Consider the following 21,880-nt stretch of genomic DNA (forward strand, 5'->3'; position numbering starts at 1 on the left):
CCTGCCCATGTAATTGTAACCCCTCTGTACAGTATGTTCACAAAAAAAAATTAAATAAAAAAAAAGAAATATAGGCTGCATAGTATCCCTCATCTGCAATAATTAGACTGTGCCTATAAATCTACAAGTAATCCCAATGGATAGTTAAAAACAACTAATTACACTTGGACAGGATTAATTAAACAGCACTCTAAACATTCACACAGAGACAACAAAGGAGGATATTCTTAGGAGAGGATCACAAGGGCTCAAGAGCTATGTGCATGTGATCTCATAAAATGGTGCTTATCAAAATAAACTCCAAGAAATGAAAATAAGAGGCTTTTTATTATACTGTTTTCAGTTCCTTATTTTTCCTATGATTTATTCCCTTTTGTCACTGTCTTTTATTTCTTTACTCTTTATCATATATAAGTTTATCTGGGGAGGCGAAGGAGAAGCACAGAAATGGTGGGACAAAGGGTAGACCAATTCAGCAGTGATATTAGACAGTTTGTAGGAAATGAACAAATTGGGAAGGGGAAGGGGAGTTAAGAGAGAAAAAACTGGGAGAAAATGAGGGAGGGGTGACATTGTTCAAAAAGAAATGTACTCATTACCTGATTTATGTAAATGTAACTGTTCTGTATATCACCTTTAAAATAATTGTTTTAAATTTTAAAAAATAACATTGATTGAAAACTTTAAATTTTTCAGAATCCACAGACACTTCAGGAAAGACTAAGAAGCAATGACCAATGGAAGAATGTATTTTCAATTTATATAACTAATAAAAATAGTATCTAGAATTTATTTATATATTTTAAATTTTTTAAATATATATTTTTGTTGTAAAGATACTGTACAGAGGGGTTACAGTTACCTGAGTAAGGTAATGAGTACATTTCCTATCGAGCATTTTTACCCCCTCCTTTGAGTATCTAGAATTTATAAGGAATCTAAAAGAGCACTTAGTAGTATTTAACTAGGTTTTATGTGCATTAACATGGCAATGTCTTAAAGCCTAAGGTTGAATGAAAAAGTAAAAGTTGCAGAATAATGTAATATAATAGTGTTTGTGAAAAGAGTGAAATCACAAACTATATATCAAAATATTTTAAAATCAATATATGCCCAGGAGATAGAAATAAAATTTATGGCTGTGATTAACTTTAGGGAGGTTAAGAAGGGAAAGAATACTAAGGGTTCAAAAAATGACTTCATAAATAATACTCAATTTAATTTAAATTTTGAAAAATGAAACATTAAGATTTCAATCTAGGTCATGGTTACTAAGTGTGTATATTATGTTAATTTCTGTAATATAAACATATTTGCCAAATATAAAAAGTATTTTTAAAGTCAAATAAATGAAATAAATCTTACCTTTTGTCCTACACAATTGCTGGGGGTTGAAAACAAATCTGGATTAGAGCTTGCTAAAACACCAATGCACCTGTACTGTATACATGCAATACAGAATACTGAATAGTGCATCTCTTACAGTGTCCCTCCTTGTGACATTCAGGATAATGAAGAAATGCCCTACATGATGCTTAATAGAATGCAACCAGAAGCTGAACTATGTATTCTGGGTATAAAACCTGTGATGTCTCCTGTATATATATGTCCTTAATTCTCAAAGGCATAAGTTCAATTTTGCTTTCTAAAAATGTAAGGAGAATAGTTAAGTGTAATTTAAACCTGAATAATGCTATGAAAATTCTCTGGCCTTTGTGCCATGGGCCTAGGCACCTTCTTGCTTTAAGCTACACATCAGTTACCTCTTTCATGAGTCTACTCACAGTTATTGCCTCATTACTCCTTTAATTACTGTTTGGTGTTTCTTTGATGGTTTTAGTTGTTTATGAAGCCAAATATGAGCCCCATATCTAACTCTAGAAGACTTTCTCTCCTACCTTTCAAATTACCTTTCTCTTCTGGAAATCTTTTTTTTCCATTGTATTTTACATTTTATACTAATGTAGAGATCATTGAAGGTATATGGGAGAAGATCATTTAAGGTATATGGGAGAAGGTACTTGGACCATGTAGAAATGTTTCCCATTTTATATATAGGATTTAGGAATCCACAGATTCTGATATCTGAGCTACAACCTAGAACCAATGCCCATATCTGTTGAGGAGGGATTGTCTCAAGGAGATATAATATATATATATATATATATATATATATATATGATTCTGTTAATTATTCTTTATTGTTATCATAAAGGTGATATACCTCTGTTATGGTTACATAATCAGATAAAAAGTACGTTTCTTTTTGAACAATGTCACCCCTTCCCTTGCTCTCTCCCATTTCCCTCTTGTCTCCACCAACAAGTTGTATAGTTCATTTTCAACACAAGTTCTAGTAAGTATCAATGCTGCATTTGTTCACTCTTTGTCCCTCCATTTCCCTCCCAAAGACAAATAGAAGAACATATTTCCATATGACAATGACAACTAGCAATGCCTTTCCCTTCTCTTCTGGGTATCCATGCCAACTATCGAACTCAAATTTAATGCCTTTACCCCCATTCTCAAGACTTGAGTTATGAACTTAGTGTATTTTCCATCTTGATAATGGGATTGGATCTAAATCTCTTTATATGACATTTAAGATGATACTAACATGAAATGTTAGAAATACAATACTTTTTGTGGTTATATTAATCCACAGAGAAGAAATGCTATCTCTGGGAATGGCCTAGGTCAAAGTCAAAACTACAAGGACACTCTTTTCCAATAATATACTTCTGTGACAGGAAATAATCATTAAGTTGACCCACAAAGATGCATGGATTACTTACATTATTTGACAGGCTTAATATTTATGAATTCTTGGGGTACACTCAACTATTCCTTTTAACTGTCAACACTCCTGGTAGGAACCTAATGAAACCACCCAACTTACTTCTTCTTAAAGGTGGAAATTGAGTTCGTTTTTAATTAAAAATGTAAGAACTGTGAAATACATCTTCTTAGTAGCTGACTTTGTGAAATGGTCCTCTATTTCTGTGTGTGTTGCTTTTTTCCATCACATTTCCTCTTTACCAATTTGCTGGTATAAAGGCACAAAACAAATCAATAACAATGACCCACAAAAGTATGCATATTGAAGAAAAACTGGCTAGAGTTTAAAAATCTGTCGTTCTTTTATCTCTCCATGTTCAACTTTGAAGACAAAACTTTTAGACAAGACCTCACTGACTTCATTGGTCACACAGCCAAAAATGTCAACCACATTCACAAAAAGATAGTCTCCCACCAATGCTGTGAATCTGTCAGTTGTTTTCAGTACTGTAAACAGTTTTTCCAAAGACAGCATTTTTACAACATGCAGATCAGACCAATTCCAGAAACATTTCTAGGTCCTGATATGTGCTACTGGTAGAAATATTCCAATGTATTGATTTCCTCTCATTGTGCTGATCCAAAAATAATTGCTTTTTTGTGAATTATTTTGAGTCTGAACTCCATTAAAAAAGTTGGTTGAGGGGCTGGGAAGGTAGCTCAGCAGTAGAGTGCATGCCTTGCAAGCATGAGGCCCTGGGTTCCATTCCTCAGCACCACATAAACAGAAAAAGCCGGAAGTGGCGCTGTGGCTCCAGTGGTAGAGCACTAGCCTTGAGCTGAAGAGTTGAGGGACAGCGCTAAGACCCAGAGTTCAGGCCCCATGACTGGCAAAAAAAAAAAAAAAAAAAAGTTGGTTGATAAAAATGATTTTAAAATACCTTTACTACAAGTTCTATGAATTTTGACAACAAATAAAAATGCTTAAGTAAATATTATGTGTGCATTTAAACTCTTTGACTATATCTTACCTTCGACAGATTATCCACAATCATATCAGTAAGTTTTTGGTGAATAGTTTTAAGATTGTGAAACAAATGTTCATTCACCAAAAAAAGAGATACATTTGTGTCAGTAAGTGAAAAAAAAAACCATCCGACAAATAATAAATCAAAATGTAAACACTTTAAAGGAGATTTTGGCATTCCATGAATTGCATTGCTGTCTCTGGTACAATATATTCTGCCAAAAAGAACATTTCTAACAATCACTTGCCATATACCATACTTCAAGATGCTTTCCTAGTACTTACAATTTTTACCATGTCTCTTCTTTTTTTCTTTTTGTTGGTCATGGGGCTTGAACTCTGGGCCTGGGCCCTGTCCCTCAGTTCTTCAGCTCAAGGCTAGCACTCCACCACTTGAGCCACAGCGCCACTTCCAGTTTTCTAGTTGTTTATTGGAGATAAGAGTCTCATGGACTTTCCTACCCAGGCTGACTTTGAACTGTAATCCTTAGATCTCAGCCTCCTAAGTAGTTAGGATCATAGGTGTAAGTCACCAGCGCCCTGCCCATCTCTTCTTCATACCAGACTTAGGAAGAGCCACAATCCTCCACTTCACTTTTTTGTCCCTGCATCTCCTCTTACAATCACAGATACTTGTGCTCCTATAGTTCAGTAATGTAAGTTTTCATCCATACCCATGTCTGTGAAGCTGTAATAACTAAATAAGCATTCACCAGACTCTCACAATGTTCCCAATGCTGCCTCTGCAAATTTCATGTCAAATACCAAAGTGAATCAAAACTCAGTCGCTTAATCATTCACACATCCAAATCAGAAGACTATGTTTCTACCTTTTTTTTCTTCTCCTCCCTTTGTAATAATTCTTTCTTTTTCCACAGTTTTTCTTTCTTCTTCTCCTGCTCTCTTCTTCGAGCAGAAATTTCCATTTCTAGCCTGGCTACTTCTTCCTGATGGGCTCTCCATTGAAAAACCTAAAACACACAGAAACATCCCATTTCAACATCTGGCTTCTCTATCAAGTACAAGTCGAACTTTTTCCAAAGGCAGTTTAAATTCCATGTGCTTGAATGTATGATTTATTTTTGCAAGATATGTGTTTGTTAATATTAAAAAGAAAAAATTAGCTTTAAAATAATGTCATTCAGAAGTACTTTACCTGGACTTATAGAGTGAATTTGTAGACATTATGATTTTTTTCTTTTTTAACTTCAAAGGATCAGTGAGTTCCCATAAATAGTACTAAAAAAAAACCTTCTGGCTGTAAGATGTTGCTCAGTGATAAAGCACTTGCTAGAACATGCAAGGCTCTGATTCCATACCCAGCACAAAAAAGGAAGGATGGAAAGAAGGAAGGAAGGAAGGAAGGAAATTTATTTTTAAATCTTTATCACAGTAGTTTTCCCCCCTAGAAAGTAGGTAAAACAACTCTCAAAAATTCAAAAATGAGATTATTTCTTTGTTGCTTTGTATGTCCATCCTGGTGCCCCAGTATAACCCCTGTTTTCACTCTATTTGAAGTTGGTATAATTTGGGGAGGGGAAGGGAAAAAACAAATTGTTTAAATAGGGATACAGGTGGACCCATTGCAACAATGAGATGTAGAAGTTATGTCGAAACTTTACAAGTTTGGTGGGGAGGGGAGGTGGGGGAGGGTATGGGAGGGTGGTAAGGGGAAACAAAGGAGGAGGCAACAATGCTTGATAAGAAATGTACTCAGTACCTTGCTCATGTAATTGTAACCCCTCTGTGTGGTATTTTCACAATAAAAAAAGTTACTAATATAAAAAAATTCTAAAATGATCCTATGACCTTCAAAAGCTTAAAAACTACTGAAAATTTTCAGTTTTCATATGTTTAAGTATGGAAAATGGGCATGAATTAATATGAAAAAATTATGACATGGAAAAAAATCTAACTGGGTACCAACATTTGTGATAAGAAGCATAGTGGTTGTAACTTTTATGTAGGCTTTCTGGAAATTTTTGGAAATGTTTATCACAATATAAAATATGCCTAATCTTTGATCAACAACCCTGCTCACAGGAAATGATCCAAGGCAATCAACTGGACAAACTGCAAAACATTCACCTGCTCTTCTGCTTAAAATAGGAAGGGAAGAGTCTAAATGTTTAGCAAAAGGAGATAGCTAAATTAATTATGGTACCTGCATGCAGTACAATTGAAAAAGGATGCTAAATTTCTAATTTCATTGACATAGAAAATATCCACAGTGTGTTATTAAACACAAAAAGTAGGTACAAACCATATTTATAATTTTATTAACATATATATTATTTATATATCCACTGAAATAAAGACATTTGGAAAAAGGTTGCCAAAATAATCATATTGATTATCTCTGAATAACAGCATTTCATACCACTTTTTTTAAAACCTGTTCTTTAAACTATTTGGTGTGTGTGAAATTTTTGTGATAAATGGTATTTTCTTTATAAGCAGGAAATCAATAAAACTAAAAAAAAAACACAAACACCTGATCGATCTGCCTGAGGAAGCAGTGTGGCCGATATTGCAGAAGTGTACAAAATTGATTTTAGAGACGAAAAACTATCCTTCTTAATTAAATATCTAATATTGTACATATTTGGTACATTATTCATTAATCATAATATATAAAATAACACATTGAAAAAAATAATGTCCTACAAATATAATTAAAGTGACACCAAGAAGTTTTTGTTAACTAAATTTATTTTAGTTTCTTAAAAACATATTTTGGCATGATCATCAAAATGAGCAAGGGCCTTGCCCCTTCTGGTTTTCAAGCAGATTCCCCACTGCTGGTTTTCCTGTCATAGGTGCCTTCTTCGTTAAAACTGCAGTCTGAGAAGACATCATCCTGGCCTCTGTCCTCACTACTGTTCCTCACCTTTCCCTTCTGTAGTTCATAGTCTATCTGTACCTGACTTCAGTCAGAATCCAAGGGCTTTGTCAAGGTCTGTCAGCAATTTCTCTTGCTCTTGAATTACCAAAGGGTACTCTGTTCACCTCACCATGGTACCTGATCTGTTGACCATCCTTTCTTGTTTAAAATCCTTTCTCTCCCAGGTCAGACCACAGTTCTCTCTTGCTCATTTGTCAATGGCTATTTATCTCTTACTCCTGCTTTCAATTGTTTACCCTGTACCTCCAACTCTACAGTGTTCTCTGCTGGTCCTCTAGTCTTTCAATATTTGTTATTTAATATTTTTATCCTTTTCTATGGGTTCGTCATTTCTAGGTCTATGTCTGCAAGGCCTATAAGATTGGAGTTTTGTTCTTGTTTTTATTTTTTTAATTTTTGGTGTCAATCCTTGAACTCAGGACCAGGCTGCTGTCCCTGAGTTTTTTTGTGCTCAAGGTTGGTGCTCTATCACGTGAGCCACAGGTCCACATATGGCTTTGAGTAGTTAATTAGAGATGGACTTTCCTGCCCAGACTGTCTTCAAACCCTAATCTTCAGATCTCATCCTCCTTAGTAGCTACCATTGCAGGTATGAGCTACTGACACCGAGTTTAGGAATGGTGCAATCAAATCCTGTAACAAATTCCAAAGGATTTGACTGTTTCTATGTACACTTTAAATCTGACCTTTCCAAAATTAAACTAAATATGTATAATTTGCTTCACATTGAGTCCTTTGTAATTGCCACTCCTTTTCAAATACCTGGTTTGGTCTGTGGCACCAGAAGTCTCTCTGTAGTTTGGATTTATTTTTTATGTATAGCCATCAATGTGACTGTTGTATAACTAAGTTGAAAGGGAATATTGTTTTTAAGGGCTTGGGAACAGTTACTTGGTTCATTCAAAAATCTTTCTGCCACATGCATTTAGAAAAAGATATGGGTATCCAGGTGCCGGTGGCTCATGCCTGTAATCCTAGCTACTCAGGAGGCTGAGATCTGAGGATCACGGTTCAAAGCTAACCTGGGCAGGAAAGTCCATGAGACTTTTATCTCCAATAAACCACCAGAAAACCAAAGTGGTAGAGCCCTAGCCTTGAGCTCAAGAGCTGAGGGACAGCGTCCAGGCCCAGAGTTCAATACCCCACAACCGACAAAAAGAAAAAAGGAAAAAAAAGAAAAAAAAAAGATATGGATGATGTGGATCAATATAAGATCTCCGTATAGTTTAACTATGTCATTTCCAGCCAATGTCTAATTTTAATCTGGGGAGCATGCCTCTGGGTGCTCCCTTACATGGCCATTCTGATTCTCAATTTCAGGGAGCAATTCTAAATTCCACCAAGAATGCTCTCAGATGTCCTCTGCCTCATAAAACGTTCACTGTTCAGCTCATAACCTAGCCATGGCCACCGTCTTCCATGAAACATTCTCCAAATTACTCTCTTCTTTCACATCCTTCTGCCCTTATTTCATGTGCCATATCATATCTGATTTCTACTTATTTTAAACATACTGATGGTTTTCACACAGAATATGGCCAACATATTTGCCTTTCCCTTGTATGGTCTAGCAGAGTACTGGTGTATCATAGGATGCTCAATAATTGTCTTTTATCTAATTCACTAAATAGTTTAATAAAACATAATAAATAAGAAGATACAATTATATTAGAATACATAATTTGTAGCATCTAATTAAATAATGTGTGATAGCTAATGACCATCAATGGTTACTAAAAACTTCATATTAACAGTTGCTATGAAACTTTCAATAGGTGACTCAAGCTGGCAACAAGAGAAACAAGCAGATACTTTGCCTCCTTGTGAAATCATGTGGCATTCACATAACTGTTCTTGACAAAAGAAAAAAGAAAAATAGAAAAGAAACTGGGCACTAGTGGCTTACACCTGTAATATTAACTGTTCAGGGGGCTGAGATATAAAGATTATGATTCAGAGCCGGCCTGGGCAGGAAGGTCTGTGAGACTCTTATCTCCAATTAAATGCCAGAAAAAGGAGAAAAAAAGCTGGAAGTGGAGCTGTGGCTCAAGTGTTAGAGCCCTAGCCTTAAAGGAAAAAGAAAGCTCAGGAACAGCACCCAAGCCCTGAGTTCAAGCCTTAGGACCAGCACAAAACAAACAAAAAAATGAATGGGGCTGAGAAGTTGGCTCAGTGGTAGAGTGCTTGCCTCGCATGCATGAGTCCCTGGGTTCAATTCCTCAGCTCCACATAAGCAGAAAAAGCCAAAAGTAGCTCTGTGGCTCAAGTGGTAGGATGCTAACCTTGAGCTGAAGAGCTGAGGGATGGTGCGCTGGCCCAGAGCTCAGCCCCCACAACTGACAAAAAAAAATGAATCTGATCAAATGTCTAGATCTATGTACCAACTTATAGGAAATTCAGCAATAGAGAAACACATTAAATGTTAGTAGATAAAAAAAATAGACCTGCAATATTTATGAGAAAATTTAAAAGATCAAAAAATAAATTACAAAAAGGGGATAGGACAATTATGGATTCAAGGCATTGATGCACTACTTGGGTTACATTTAGATTCTTATTTGAAGAGAACAAATGTAAAGAGAAATTATGAAATAATTAGAGCCATTTTAATACCTCTTGGTTAGATAATGGTATTAAGAAAATAAAGTTTCTAGGTATAACTTTGAAGGTTTCTACAGTTATGCTCTCTTATTATTTCTTTTCATGTTAAAGAGCTATACTTAAATCTTAACAGACATAATGTCTGACATTTTCACTATTACCCAAGGGGCATAAGAGAATAAATGAAAGTATGAATAAAACAAATCCAACTAATGTGTTGATAAGTATTGAAATGAACTGATGTTAGGCTTTGTATATGTTTTTAAATGTTCATGTTAAAACTTTATTTGAAAAACATAAAACATGATGTCTAATGAATTTATCTACTGAACTACAATGTATTCTATCAAGATTCTGAGACAGCAGGGAGAAGACTGCACTACTTTGAAGTAAGTTTCTTTGTTATGCAAAGAAACAGAGTAGATCCAGATTTCCTGAGTACTGAAACTATGTTTATAGATTGCAATGCAAATAAGTTTGGGTCTTGGAGCTACTTTTCAGCTTTTGCTTTAGGACATATTTAGGAGAATTATCGTTGAATAACTTTTATATATTCATGGAAAGGTCTATAAGTGGAAAGTTCTGTTATCTAAGGCAAATACAGCAAAAAATGATAAAATAGAAGAGAAGAAGGAGGAGGAGGAGAAGAAGGAGAGAAAGAAAGAAAGAAAGAAAGAAAGAAAGAAAGAAAGAAAGAAAGAAAGAAAGAAAGAAAGAAAGAAAGAAAGAAAGAAAGAAAGAAAGAAAGAAAGAAAGAGAGCAGGAAAGAGCCCAAAGCCAAAAATCAGATCAACCAAACTGAAGTAAACAGTTAACCCAACAATTTCCCAACATTTTCAAATCTAAAGGATGCTTCATCTGTTCTCCAGAAAAGATAAGAGTATGTCAATTTTTTAAAAGAAATGCATACTCCATAGGATCATGAAAATACCTGGAAAATTCAACAATCAGAAGACAATGCTATGTAGGTGTCAGGTAACATCTGAAGAAGAGAAAAAAGAATTTTTTGGAGTGGAGGAGGAACCCAGAACAAGGAATCAGCATTCAGAGACTAAATTGCTTCCACTTAATATTTGAACCTTGGGGAGCAATCAAGGACCCATTGATGTTTACTTGAAGTCAATGATTCACAGCATTATTTCTAATTATTATTAAGCCATGAAAAATAGGAGGGTTGAGGCCAGAATTGTGAGATCTTGACAATGAGAAACAAGCTCAGTAGTAATTGGTATCTAAGTAATAAGGTAAAGCTGGGATTTTATGAATGCACAATGGAAAATGGTGAAGTATCTGGAGTAAAAGAGTATCATAGGGGCTGGGAAGGTGGCTCAGTGGTAGAGCGCTTGCCTTGCCAGTGGTAGAGCAGTTGCCTTGCATGCATGAGGCCCTGGGTTCGATTCCTCAGCACCACATAAGCAAAAACAAAAAAGTGGGAAGTGGCGCTGTGGCTCAAGTGGTAGAGTGCTAGCCTTGAGCTAAAGAGCTGAGGGACAGCGCCCAGGCCCAGAGTTCAGGCCCCAGGACCGGACCCCTCCCCCCCCCCCAAAAGAAAAGAGTATCATAGAAAATAATCTTATCCAACGAATCCTCCCAGAGAGAGTCAGGAGATTGGATGGCTTCCATGTAGAGAGAAAGACACTATTACTGGCTTTTCTGAGATACCTAACAATAAAAAAGCAGGCAGGTGGGCAAAAGAATCAATATTAGCACAATAGGCTCACAAAGCACAGAAGGCTTCTGAGTGAATATAAGCAAAAAAGAAAAAAAAGAATGGCCCAGAAGAACATGTCAACAGTTTTATTTTAAAGGCTTTGCTTAATTATATAGCTCTAAACAAAGTATGTGAACATAACTGTGTAGCAGTAATAACTACCAAAGAACATTGTCTCAGTGGTAGTCAGGTACACATTATAAGAAAAGCATTATTTAGATTATTAACTACAGGATATTTTTCTAGATCTTTAGTTAATACTTTAATATTCCTGCCAAGCTTACTAACTTTGAACAAATGAGATTTTAACCTAACAGAAGAAAAATAGCATTTAAAAAATAATCATCTACTACAAATTACAAATGACTTGCTCAGTTGTCTAACATGTTAAAGTGAACAACGGTGCTAGCTGATCTCTATGCTTCCTTCAAGTGCTGTCATCTGATCCTATTTTTATTTTATTTTTTTACATAGAGATATAATAAGGCAGAACATTCTGCAATTTTCTTCTGTCAGCAAAACATTAGAGTCTGTGGGATTTTAGATAATTATAGATAATTAAACATTAATGTTGCCGGGCGCTGGTGGCTCACGCCTGTAATCCTAGCTACTCAGGAGGCTGAGATCTGAGGATCGTGGTTCAAAGCCAGCCCGGGCAGGAGAGACCGTGAGACTCCTATCTCCAATAAACCACCAGAAAACCGGAAGTGGCGCTGTAGCTCAAGTGGTAGAGCGCTCGCCTTGAGCTGAAGAGCTGAGGGACAGCACCCAGGCCCAGAGTTCAAGCCCCACAACCGACAAAAAAAAAAAAAAAAAAAATTAATGTTCAATATTTTTCAGCTGTATTTATAGAAACATAGTATGATGTGGTTTATTTTGTAGGAGAAATCAAAAGAAAGGCACTGTCTAATCAGCAAATATAAACTGACAACGATAAGTCATTAAGACTATTGTTTGTGAGAACTTGTGTGTCGGATCTAAGATCCATTAAGGTGTCAAATATGTGGTGTAAATGAGTGATGTATCCTTGAAACTAACAAGCTTGTCTCCCCTCTTCATCTGCCTAACTTTTTATGTTACCTAAGTCTAAGTTTAGATGTCAGTCACTGAAGGAAGCCTCTAACTCGCCAGGTCATGAACTGGCAGTGTCACTCCTCTGCTTCTCCAGAATCTTGTCCATCTTCTATTATAACATGAATCAAAACATTTGGAAGAGCCAGGAGCCAGTGGCTCACGCCTGTAATCCTAACTATGCAGGAGGCTGAGATTTGAGGATCATGGTTCAAAGCCAGCCCAGTCAGGAAAGTCCATGAGACTCTTATCTCCAATTAATCACAAGAAAACAGGAAGTGGTGCTGTGGCTCAAGTGGTAGAACGCTTGCCTTGAACTGAGGAGCTGAAGGACAGCACCCAGGCCAAGAGTTCAAGCCCCACAACCAATCCAAAAAAAAAGGGGAGGGGGTCAGTATCTTTTCTCTTTAGGACAAGGAATAGATTTTTTTGTGTATTTATAGACTGTGCTTGAAGAGCCATCATAGCATATGGAACTTATTAAAGGTTCAGTACTTGTTGGTGCATGGCTAAGATTCTGAGGTATCTGTATAGTATTTTCCCATTTGTTTCTTAGATTGGTGTTTGTTTGTTTTGGGTGGTAGTTGGGGTTTGAATTTGTGGCCTTATGCTTGTTAGGCAGAAACACTCTCACTTGAACTGTGTTCAATCTTGCTTTCCACATAGCTGACATGACAGGTATGTACAACCATGTCCAGCTGTGTGTGTGTGTGTGTGTGTGTGTGTGTGTGTGTGCGCGTGCACCAGTCCTGGGGATTGGAATCGGGGGCCTGGGCACTGTTGTTGAGCTTCTATGCTCAAAGTTGACACTGTACCATTTGAGCCACAGCTCAACTTTTGGCTTTTGGTGGTTAATAAGTGTCTCACAGACTTTCCTGTCTGGGCTAGTTTTGAACCAAATCCTCAGATTTCAGTCTCCTGAGTAGCTAGGACTACAGATGTGAGCCACTGGCACCCACCTCAGGTCCAGCTTTAATGGAATGAGATGTTGAAAACATCATGCCTAAACTGGCAGTGTATGATCTTCCCCATCTCTGCCTCCCAAGTCACCAGGATTTTAGTTATGAGCCAGGAGGCCCAGCCTCTAACATTTTCCAAAAATGTCAGAGTTTCCTAAGTTTTACTTGTGCCTGTCTGATGAGGAAAATATCCAGAGACTTCATCAGGATTTTCAACAATTAATTCATATTCAGCTTTCTTGGGCTGGGATGTAGCTCAGTGGCAAAGTGCTTGCTCAGCATGTACAACGTCGTGGGTTTGATCCCCAGTAACAAAAAAGAAAGAGAGAAAGAGAAAAAAAATAGAGGAAGGAAGAAAAGAAGGAAGGAGAAGAAAACCCCTTTCTTTGTCTCCTCCCTCAATGCCACTATGTTTATAAATTCAGTTCAGCTGAGTAAACTTCAATTTTTCATTTTATTAAATCTTAAAGAGTTTCATATTTCTATTAATTTTTCCAAAGCTCCATCATTTTCCCATATTATGTATTACCTAGGCATTTTTACCTTGTGTGTGCCTTTTATACTTAAATTCCATCCACAAATTACAGTGCCTGTGATTTTTGCAGATTTTATTAAAGCTTTCTATTCAGCAGTTGGCATTTTTTGCTTAGCAGGAAGATTTGGATTTTCCTCTTGGTTTCACATTTTCTTTTGATTTCTTGGATAGTTTCATAAGTACATTTTTATCACTTGTCTTTGATAACTGCTTTCCATTTGCTGTGGCTTTTTGTCTTTCAGAATCTCAAAGAATTATGTACCATTATTATTTTGACTGTTCCATATCCTATTCTTTTCAAATAAAAATCTTGCGATGTTTAATTTAATTGCATCCTGGAAGGCCTAACCTTAATGTAAAACATGACTTACAGAGGAAGAGACAAACTCAATACCAATAAGCAGAAAATAATCAACAGTTATTTTTTCCCTCAAGGGACAAAATTTACAAACCCACCAGTCAATTTTATTTATGAGGCTGAAAAAGCCAAACCTAGACTAGGAGTCAGGAGCTCACTTGCCTGTGGGTTATTAGGTCTTCAAAAATCACTTATCAGTTCTGGACTTCATATTCTCTTCTAAATTTAAGAGGATTTGATTAGTGTTTTTCAAACCACTCATTAACGGATTAAGAAATCACTTTTATGGTTTAACTAGTATTTTTGATATATGTAAGAACAGAAAAAAACCAGAGTGTATCTGTTGACAATGTAATAATGCTGTTTTAAGAAATCTTTGTTTTCATCCTGCATGTTCATTTGTGATGTAAAATACATTTCTCCTGCAGGTCATTTGTGAAGAAGCTTGAAAATCCGGAAGCTCTGTAAAATCATTCCCAAAACTAAGATTCCATGGCTTTATGATCTAAAGACCAAAGCTATTGTGTATCCTCATTGAGCACAGCCCTCCTACAATCAACTCAGAAGTACAACACAGATAAGAAAAAGCAGTCTTCGAAATCATAAAATGGGGTTTGAGTTCTACCTCTGCTACTTATTAATGGTATTTCCTAGGGCATATTGTTTAGCCACTTTGAACTTTAGATTAATACAAAATGGAAAATAATTATGTATAACCTAGAGGGTTGCTATTCAAATACCATATATTTGCATAAGGCAGGAATTCTGATATCATCTCAACATTGAACTCAAATCTATTACCTATTCCTCCTGACTGTACCTCTTGGCTATCTCTGGGACTCATTTATTTCTCTCCATCTCCACAGTTTCCAGTCTAATTCAAGAAAAGCTCCCATAACACTCCCCTCCCTTAATTTACTGAGGCCAGAGTGAGTATTCTTCAAAATGCACATCGGAACTTGTTTAACTCACTACCTATCCCCTTTCCCCTGTCTGACGTATTTCACTCATTTCCAAAGTATAAACTGCCAGCTATGGACTACCAGGTCGCCAGCCTTTAGCTCTTCCCAGATCTGTAGCCCCAGTTCATAATCCTCTGATAATTACCAATTCACCCCCAGGAGCAATGGACTTTTAACAGACAGATTCCTGCCATGTTCTTCACAGCAACGTGGGTGTTATACAAGCAGTTCTCTTTGCTTGAAATGTTCTTTCCCTCTGCTTCCTTTACTCCTCTTTTCACTCCTCTTATTCACCCTCCAATGTTTAGATCTATTTTTCAGGGAAGCTTTATCCTTTACCCAATACATGAGATAAAGTTCCAAATTGTGTGTGCCCATAACACTATGTTTCCTTTGAGAAGCCTACCCTGGTTTGAAATGAGATATTCAATCTTGTAGTTAGCTGACCAGTGCTAGGTTTTCCACTAGACTGACACCTTGAAAGATTGAATGTATCTGATTGGCTCACGATAGAAGCTCTAGTGCATTATCTTTTCCACCTAATAGATGATCAGCAGATGAGTGCGGATGAAGGTACAATGAGAGGGAAAAAAGCCAAAAGTACCTCACCAATGTTATTTATGTTCCTAGATGGCTGCTGTTACTTTCTAGCCCATTTTCAACACTTGCACTTGACGCATTATGCACACATCTGTTTGATTAACAGTCACACTTTTTTTCTCTTTCTGCCAAATTGCTAAAATAGTGGCTTTGGGGCAGCCATTTCAAGTGGCTTTATAACTACTCATTTATGTATTTTAGACACTGCATTTTTCTAACTTGTTGTAAAGGAAGACTCAAACTCTGAAGGTGTATTTGGACTTGACCACATACACACAACTTTATTTTCTATTACTCCCCAGAGCAAACAGATCAGCTCTTCTTCTTTTTCTGGCTCTTTCTTTCTTCTTTTTGCATACACATTTGTTTTAACTCTGTCCTAAGACTTTAACCTGAAAAGTTCTCACTCCTCCTCCTCAGTCCTTCAAGGTCAGTCCCAAAGACTGCACCCACCATTTGCCAATCCTGTCTCTGATGTGCGCCCAGGACTAGTACCTAAAGTAGTCGCCTCCCAGCTGTCATGCTTTTTATTTGCATTCAATTACCATTACATAAATTATATTATTAGCTGACTGATTTTCTTGGCTATTTCTCATTAGACTATTGGTTCCATGATAATAAGGAATTAATTGCCTTTTTCTAAACCTGCTCCTGGAATAGTGACTCTCCCAATGCAGGTACTCAATGACTTTTTATGATGAATTTAAAAAGTATCTAGCTGGGCACCGGTGGCTCCCACCTGTAATCCTAGCTGTTCAGGAGACTGAGACCTGAAGATCGTGGTTCAAAGCCAGCCCAGGCAGAAAAGTTCCCATGAGATTCCTCTCTCCAATTGACCACTCAAAAACCGGAAGTGGCACTGTGGCTCAAGTGGTAAAGCACTAGTGTTGAGCATGAAGAGACTCAGGGACAGCACCCAGGCCCTGGGTTCAAGCCCCAAAACCGACCCCCAAAAAAGTGTCTAAAGAGCATCAGTTTAGTAATCAAATGCTTATCTAGTCTCTAAAACTCATGACAAGATGACTGTCATTCGGTATATAACTGTTGGTATCCCCTATCATGAGTAAGGACTTTAGGCTGATCAATTCCTTATGCAGACCACACTTCCACCTAGCCCTTCAACCCTTATACCTCTTTATCCTTTTATTAATAAGGTAAACTAAAAATTATTTAAGGTTCCCATAGCTGTAAAGACCTGAGTTCAGTTGTGAACAATTCACAAAAAAAGCAGGCAGATTTTGACTGTAAGACAACAGAAAAGACAATCATACATTTAGTCCTTTTTTTAGGGTATATATTCTATGAAAAACAGATTGTATTAATCAGCTTTCCATTAGTCTAAAAAAAATTGGAGAGAATCACCTTCCAAGGAGGAAAGTTTCTCAGTTTCTGAAGTTTCAGTCTATCATTACTTGGCGCTGGAGCTTTGGGGCAAGAAAATACATCATGGATGGAAAGGAGTGGTAGAACAAGCCACTTACTTTGTGGTGGGAGAAAAAGAGAGCGCAAGAGACAGTGCTTCATAATTCCATCTATGGGAATGCCCCAATGATCTAAAACACCCAACTAGACCCCACCTCTTAAAAGTTTCTACTACTTTCCAACTGCACCAAGATGAGGACCAAGCCTTCAACACAGGGGTATATGGAGGACATTTCAAACTGGGAGACAGATATTTAGATAGACACATACATACATACATACATAGAGAGATGCATTCATACCTACAAATATATAGATACAGATACAAATATGGATACAAGTATAGATATAGGTGTAGACAGATATACCCAGTAGATAGAAGGCGTTGATTTTTTTTCTCCTGTATATCTCCCATAGAAAGTACTGCAGTGCCTGTCACATAGCAAATGCTTAGTAAAAATGTTTTGCTAGAGGTTTAGTCAGAGGCACAGGACCATCTGCAGCTAGGTCTCCAGTGTTCCTGGCTGTGCTCCCTCAGTGCCTCAGTTCCCCTAAAAGGAAGAAGGCCTCGATGTCAAAAGGGAGCTGCTGTGGCCATGGGACATCAAAGTCAGCGGGACTTCCCTCAAGCTTGTGTGCAGTGGAGACTCACAGGTTGTCCTCAGCTCTTAGGTTAAGCTCAGCAGACTGGCCCATGAAAATTTCTGTATTGAGACAAAGGAAAGACTCTGGCAGAAAGCAGCACCTATTAGCCTGGGCTTAACTGCAAGGAAGAGTAACAGGTAGAAATGTAGCCATCTGAAAAGCAGACTGAAAGATGACACAGAAGCTGAAGATGGCTGGTAGAGAGAGGTATAACATTCCGGCCCCTTGATCTAGAAATATTAGTAATAACGAACTATAACTTAATAGAAGACCAAGGATCAGAATTCCCAGATGAAGATTGTTCATGCAAGAAAAATGAAAAGGACATGGTTATAACTTACCACTAGCTGTAGAGCAAGCCATGCAAAATGAAAGGAAGACCAAAGACTTCCCAAATAATCCAAACTGGAATACGAATTTATCAAGCCTAGCTTGCTTTCAAGTCTCAAGCTAAACAGAATTATTGCTGGAGCCAAATCCAGTGAGCCACCATTTCCAAGTGTTCTCCCCAAGCCACCAAGCCTCTGGGCTCCTGTGTCAGAGAATCCTTCAGATTAGAAAACAATGATATGTCTACTGAAACCTTACTTAAATTACAGGCATAAGATTAGGTACTAGTGTTTAAAACTTGCCATGTTTACAAATGATGCTTGATGGGTCTCCAAGTCATTAGGAATGAATTTGTGCAAAACTGTTAGTACTGTGCCAGGTGTCGGTGACTCACACCTGTAATTCTAGCTACTCAGGAGGCGGAGATCTGAGGATGGTGGTTCAAAGTCAGCCTGGGCAAGAAAGTCCGTGAGACCCTCATCTACAATTAACCACCAGAAAACTGGAAGTGGCGCTGTGGCTCAAGTGGTAGACTGCTAGCCTTGAGCTGAAGCACTGAGGGACAGTGCCCAGGCCCAGAGTTCAAGCCCCATGACCAACAAAAAACAAAAACAAAACTGTTAGTACTGCAAAAATATAGACTACATAATGTTTTTATATGCTGTGTGCACTGTGATGTAATAGTACCAGTCAACTTCAAATAACTAAATGATTGTACTTGATAGTGTTCTCAACTGAGGAACTTGTAAGTGAGACCATAGAAGGTTAGATTTGGGAAGAATATTAAAGGAATCTAACTTCACTATTGCAGGGGAGATAGCAGTTAAGGTTAATAGGTCAGGAGGTCAGGTTTACTTTTAGCCAATGATGTATAAAGATTGAAAACTAGGCTGACATTTCAAAATTTAATGTTCTAGAAACACTCAAAACAGTAACATGATGAAAGCTTAATGCACTGTCAGAAGAAAAGGCGAATTTTCTGTAATAGTAGCAGCATCTTACTGAACTGTACAGTAACTAATGTATCACTGGTGCTTGGAAGTTGTTAGACTGAGGGAGAGAACACACAATCTAGTTGAAGTATATGAAGTATAGAATGAAAGTACGAATGAACAAACTCTTTAACATAAGGTAATTAACTGCTAACTATTATCAAAACATCTTCTGGGGGAAGGAGAAAAGACATTTTTTTAAAGTTCATGTTTTGAATTCAGATCATGTACTTTTAAGTGAGTACAAAAGCTTAGGGACAGTACCCAAGCCTTATGTTCAAGTCCCCAGACTGGCACATACACACACACACACACAGAAAACATCCTCAACAAAATTCATTCTTAAAAGTATCTATGATATTTCACATATCTGTGAGGAAATTTGAAGTAATTTTCTGATGAACCCTAAATTTTCCTTCAATGCTGAGGTTTTCCTCAAAGCAATCCAACCCCAGAAATTATTATCCTCTTGATTCTGTGATTCTGAGTTTTCATACTTAGGACTGCAGCTAAAAATAAAGTACAAACAAAATACATAGTACATTTACCCAATAGGGCATGTTTCTAATTAATGCAAAAGAAATGGATTACTGAGAATAAAAAAAAGTTATCTAAAATCCTTTCCTGTAATTAGAGGATTATGATGTCTAAAAGGAGAGGGTGAGAGATACTGGGTATATTATGTAAATAAGTATTTGTAAACTATTTTTAAATTCATGAGGTTTTGTTAGCATAACTGTGGAGCTCACAGCTCTGGTATTTTTCTTAGAGTTATTATTTTAATGAACAGAACCTTGAGAGGATGGCATGTAGATCAGTAACCACTGGAATACTTTGTTTTAAATGAGAATAAGGCCATTTTGAAGCTATGAAATGAAGACCACTGCTGAGAATGAAAATTAAAGGAAGTGATTCTTAAGAGTGTGATAAAAGTGATTACAGTTTATGAATTTCCTAACTAATAGCACCTAAACAGGGAGCCTGTAGTGAGTACTTTCTTCCCGTCTGCTTAGTTCTTTCTAGATAGAGTACAGAATCCACAACAAATACGGTAAGGAACTTAGCAGAACGTTTAATCTCTTCACATGAGAAACTCATTACATTTCACCCATACAAAAGGCTGAAGGGAAGTCAAACAGAAATTACAAGAAAATTAACTGGGAAAAAATCATAGAAAAAATGGCTTCCGTTATTTTCAGCATAGCCACCTTCACTTGTGATACAAAATACTCAGCCATACATATTTCAAACTAGATATGGCATATATATATATATATATATATGTTGCTTGAATGGCTTTCTCTAGAAAGAACTGTCAGAATCCACCCCCCCCCCAAAAAGGCAAAATTTTCATGATAGAAATAGGTATAGTAAGAAGATAAAATGCAAAATTTAGGAGCAATTATATCCATACCAAGGTCTTCACTCTGATTATAAAAAAATGCTCACAGAAATTATATACATTAAATCCCTGATTCATAAGATGGTAAATTGCAGTGTCTTGAATTTCTTCCAAATAGACACTAAGAAAGAGGCAGGATGCTATTCTGGTACAACACAGTATGCTCATAAAAAACAGGAAATCTTATTCTATTCTATAAATTCTTGGTAAACCTTTGAAATAAATGTTTTGGGTAGAATAACACTAGAGCAGTGTGCATTGTTTTAAATTCATTGGTTTTATGTTCAAGACTTAGCCGATTTTACTTCTCAAGGACAACTCTACTGCTCATTTATATACATTCCTTTAACTTCTCCAGTCTTCTAATGACTTACTCTACATATGCTTCTCAGAGGAATAACTGTGACCCTTCACATAAAATTCTACACTATTCAGCCAAGGAGACAACTCTGTCCTAATCCATAAAACCGTATTAAACAGAACATATAAAGCATTATGGTGCGGATCTAATTGCCACTTACGCTGAGAAATTTAGAAATTTGAATTTTGTCTTTTAAGTCTATGTCCTATTGAGTATGTCTTGCTTATCAATAATTATTTTCAAGCAGAAAAGGTGCGGTCATAACGGAGACAATACAACTAACTAATAATTCTAAACAACATTATGTGCAAATGTATCTCTGACATATAAAATTTACTTTAAAAAAAGTCAGATCTGTTCCAACATTTCAGTTTTTTTTTCTTTTTTATTGTGAAAATACCATACAGAGGGGTTACAATTACATGGGCAAGGTAATGAGTACATTTCTCATCAAGCACTGTCGTCTCCTCTTTTGTTTCCCCTTCCCATCTTCCCCCCCTTCTCCCATCTCCCTCCCCCACTGCTCTCCCCTTCTCCCCCCTCTCCTTCCCTCTCCCCTGGCCCCACCAAAGCTGTAAAGTTCGTTTTTGACATAACGTCTTGTACATCTCATTGTTGCAATGGGTCCACCTGTATCCCTATTTAAACAATTTGTTTTTTCCCTTCCCCTCCACAAATTATACCAACATCAAATACAGTGAAAACAAACATTTCCGTTTTCTAATGTGTGATTCCACTAAGTCATGGGCATGTCCTGGATGAATTGTTGATCACAAACTAAACTCATTTTGGTTTGATTTAGTTTAGTTTCATGGTGACAAAATTCAAGCTAATATCAAGTTATTCATTGTAAACGCCATGCAGTATATTAAGTTCCCTGGATTTGTTCTGTACCTTCATGCTTGTGTCCTTTGACCAAAATTTCCCCCAACATTTCTAACCCTGTGCCATTATTCTACTCTCTCCTTCTATGAACTCAACATCTGTAGATTCAACATATAAATAGGGTTATAGAGTCTTTGTATTTCTTTGACTTACTTTACTAAGCATTAACACCAAAAGTTTCATTTGTTGTCACATATGCAAGGATTTTCTTATTTATATGACTGAATAATTATATATAATATATATATGTATATATATATATACATTGAGAAATACTTACATTGTTTCCATATTGTGACTATTGTGAGTAATGCTTCAGTGAACATGAGGGTACAG

At 36.8% G+C, this 21,880-nt stretch overlaps 1 protein-coding gene and 1 pseudogene across 1 annotated transcript in view; one reads left to right on the forward strand and one right to left on the reverse strand.

The window, feature by feature from the left end:
• Positions 1–21,880, reverse strand: part of Ccdc148 (coiled-coil domain containing 148) — a 198,100-nt gene that overhangs the window by 73,075 nt on the left and 103,145 nt on the right. The window contains exon 7 of the mRNA XM_042683543.1: positions 4,636–4,776. Coding sequence (XP_042539477.1) covers positions 4,636–4,776 — 141 coding nt within the window. The remainder of the gene's footprint in view (positions 1–4,635; positions 4,777–21,880) is intronic.
• LOC122110753 lies at positions 17,765–18,192 on the forward strand (annotated as a pseudogene).

Source organism: Dipodomys spectabilis, unplaced genomic scaffold (genome assembly GCF_019054845.1).
Source record: "Dipodomys spectabilis isolate Male_0828 unplaced genomic scaffold, ASM1905484v1 ptg000081l, whole genome shotgun sequence".
Taxonomy (NCBI): Eukaryota; Metazoa; Chordata; class Mammalia; order Rodentia; family Heteromyidae; genus Dipodomys; species Dipodomys spectabilis.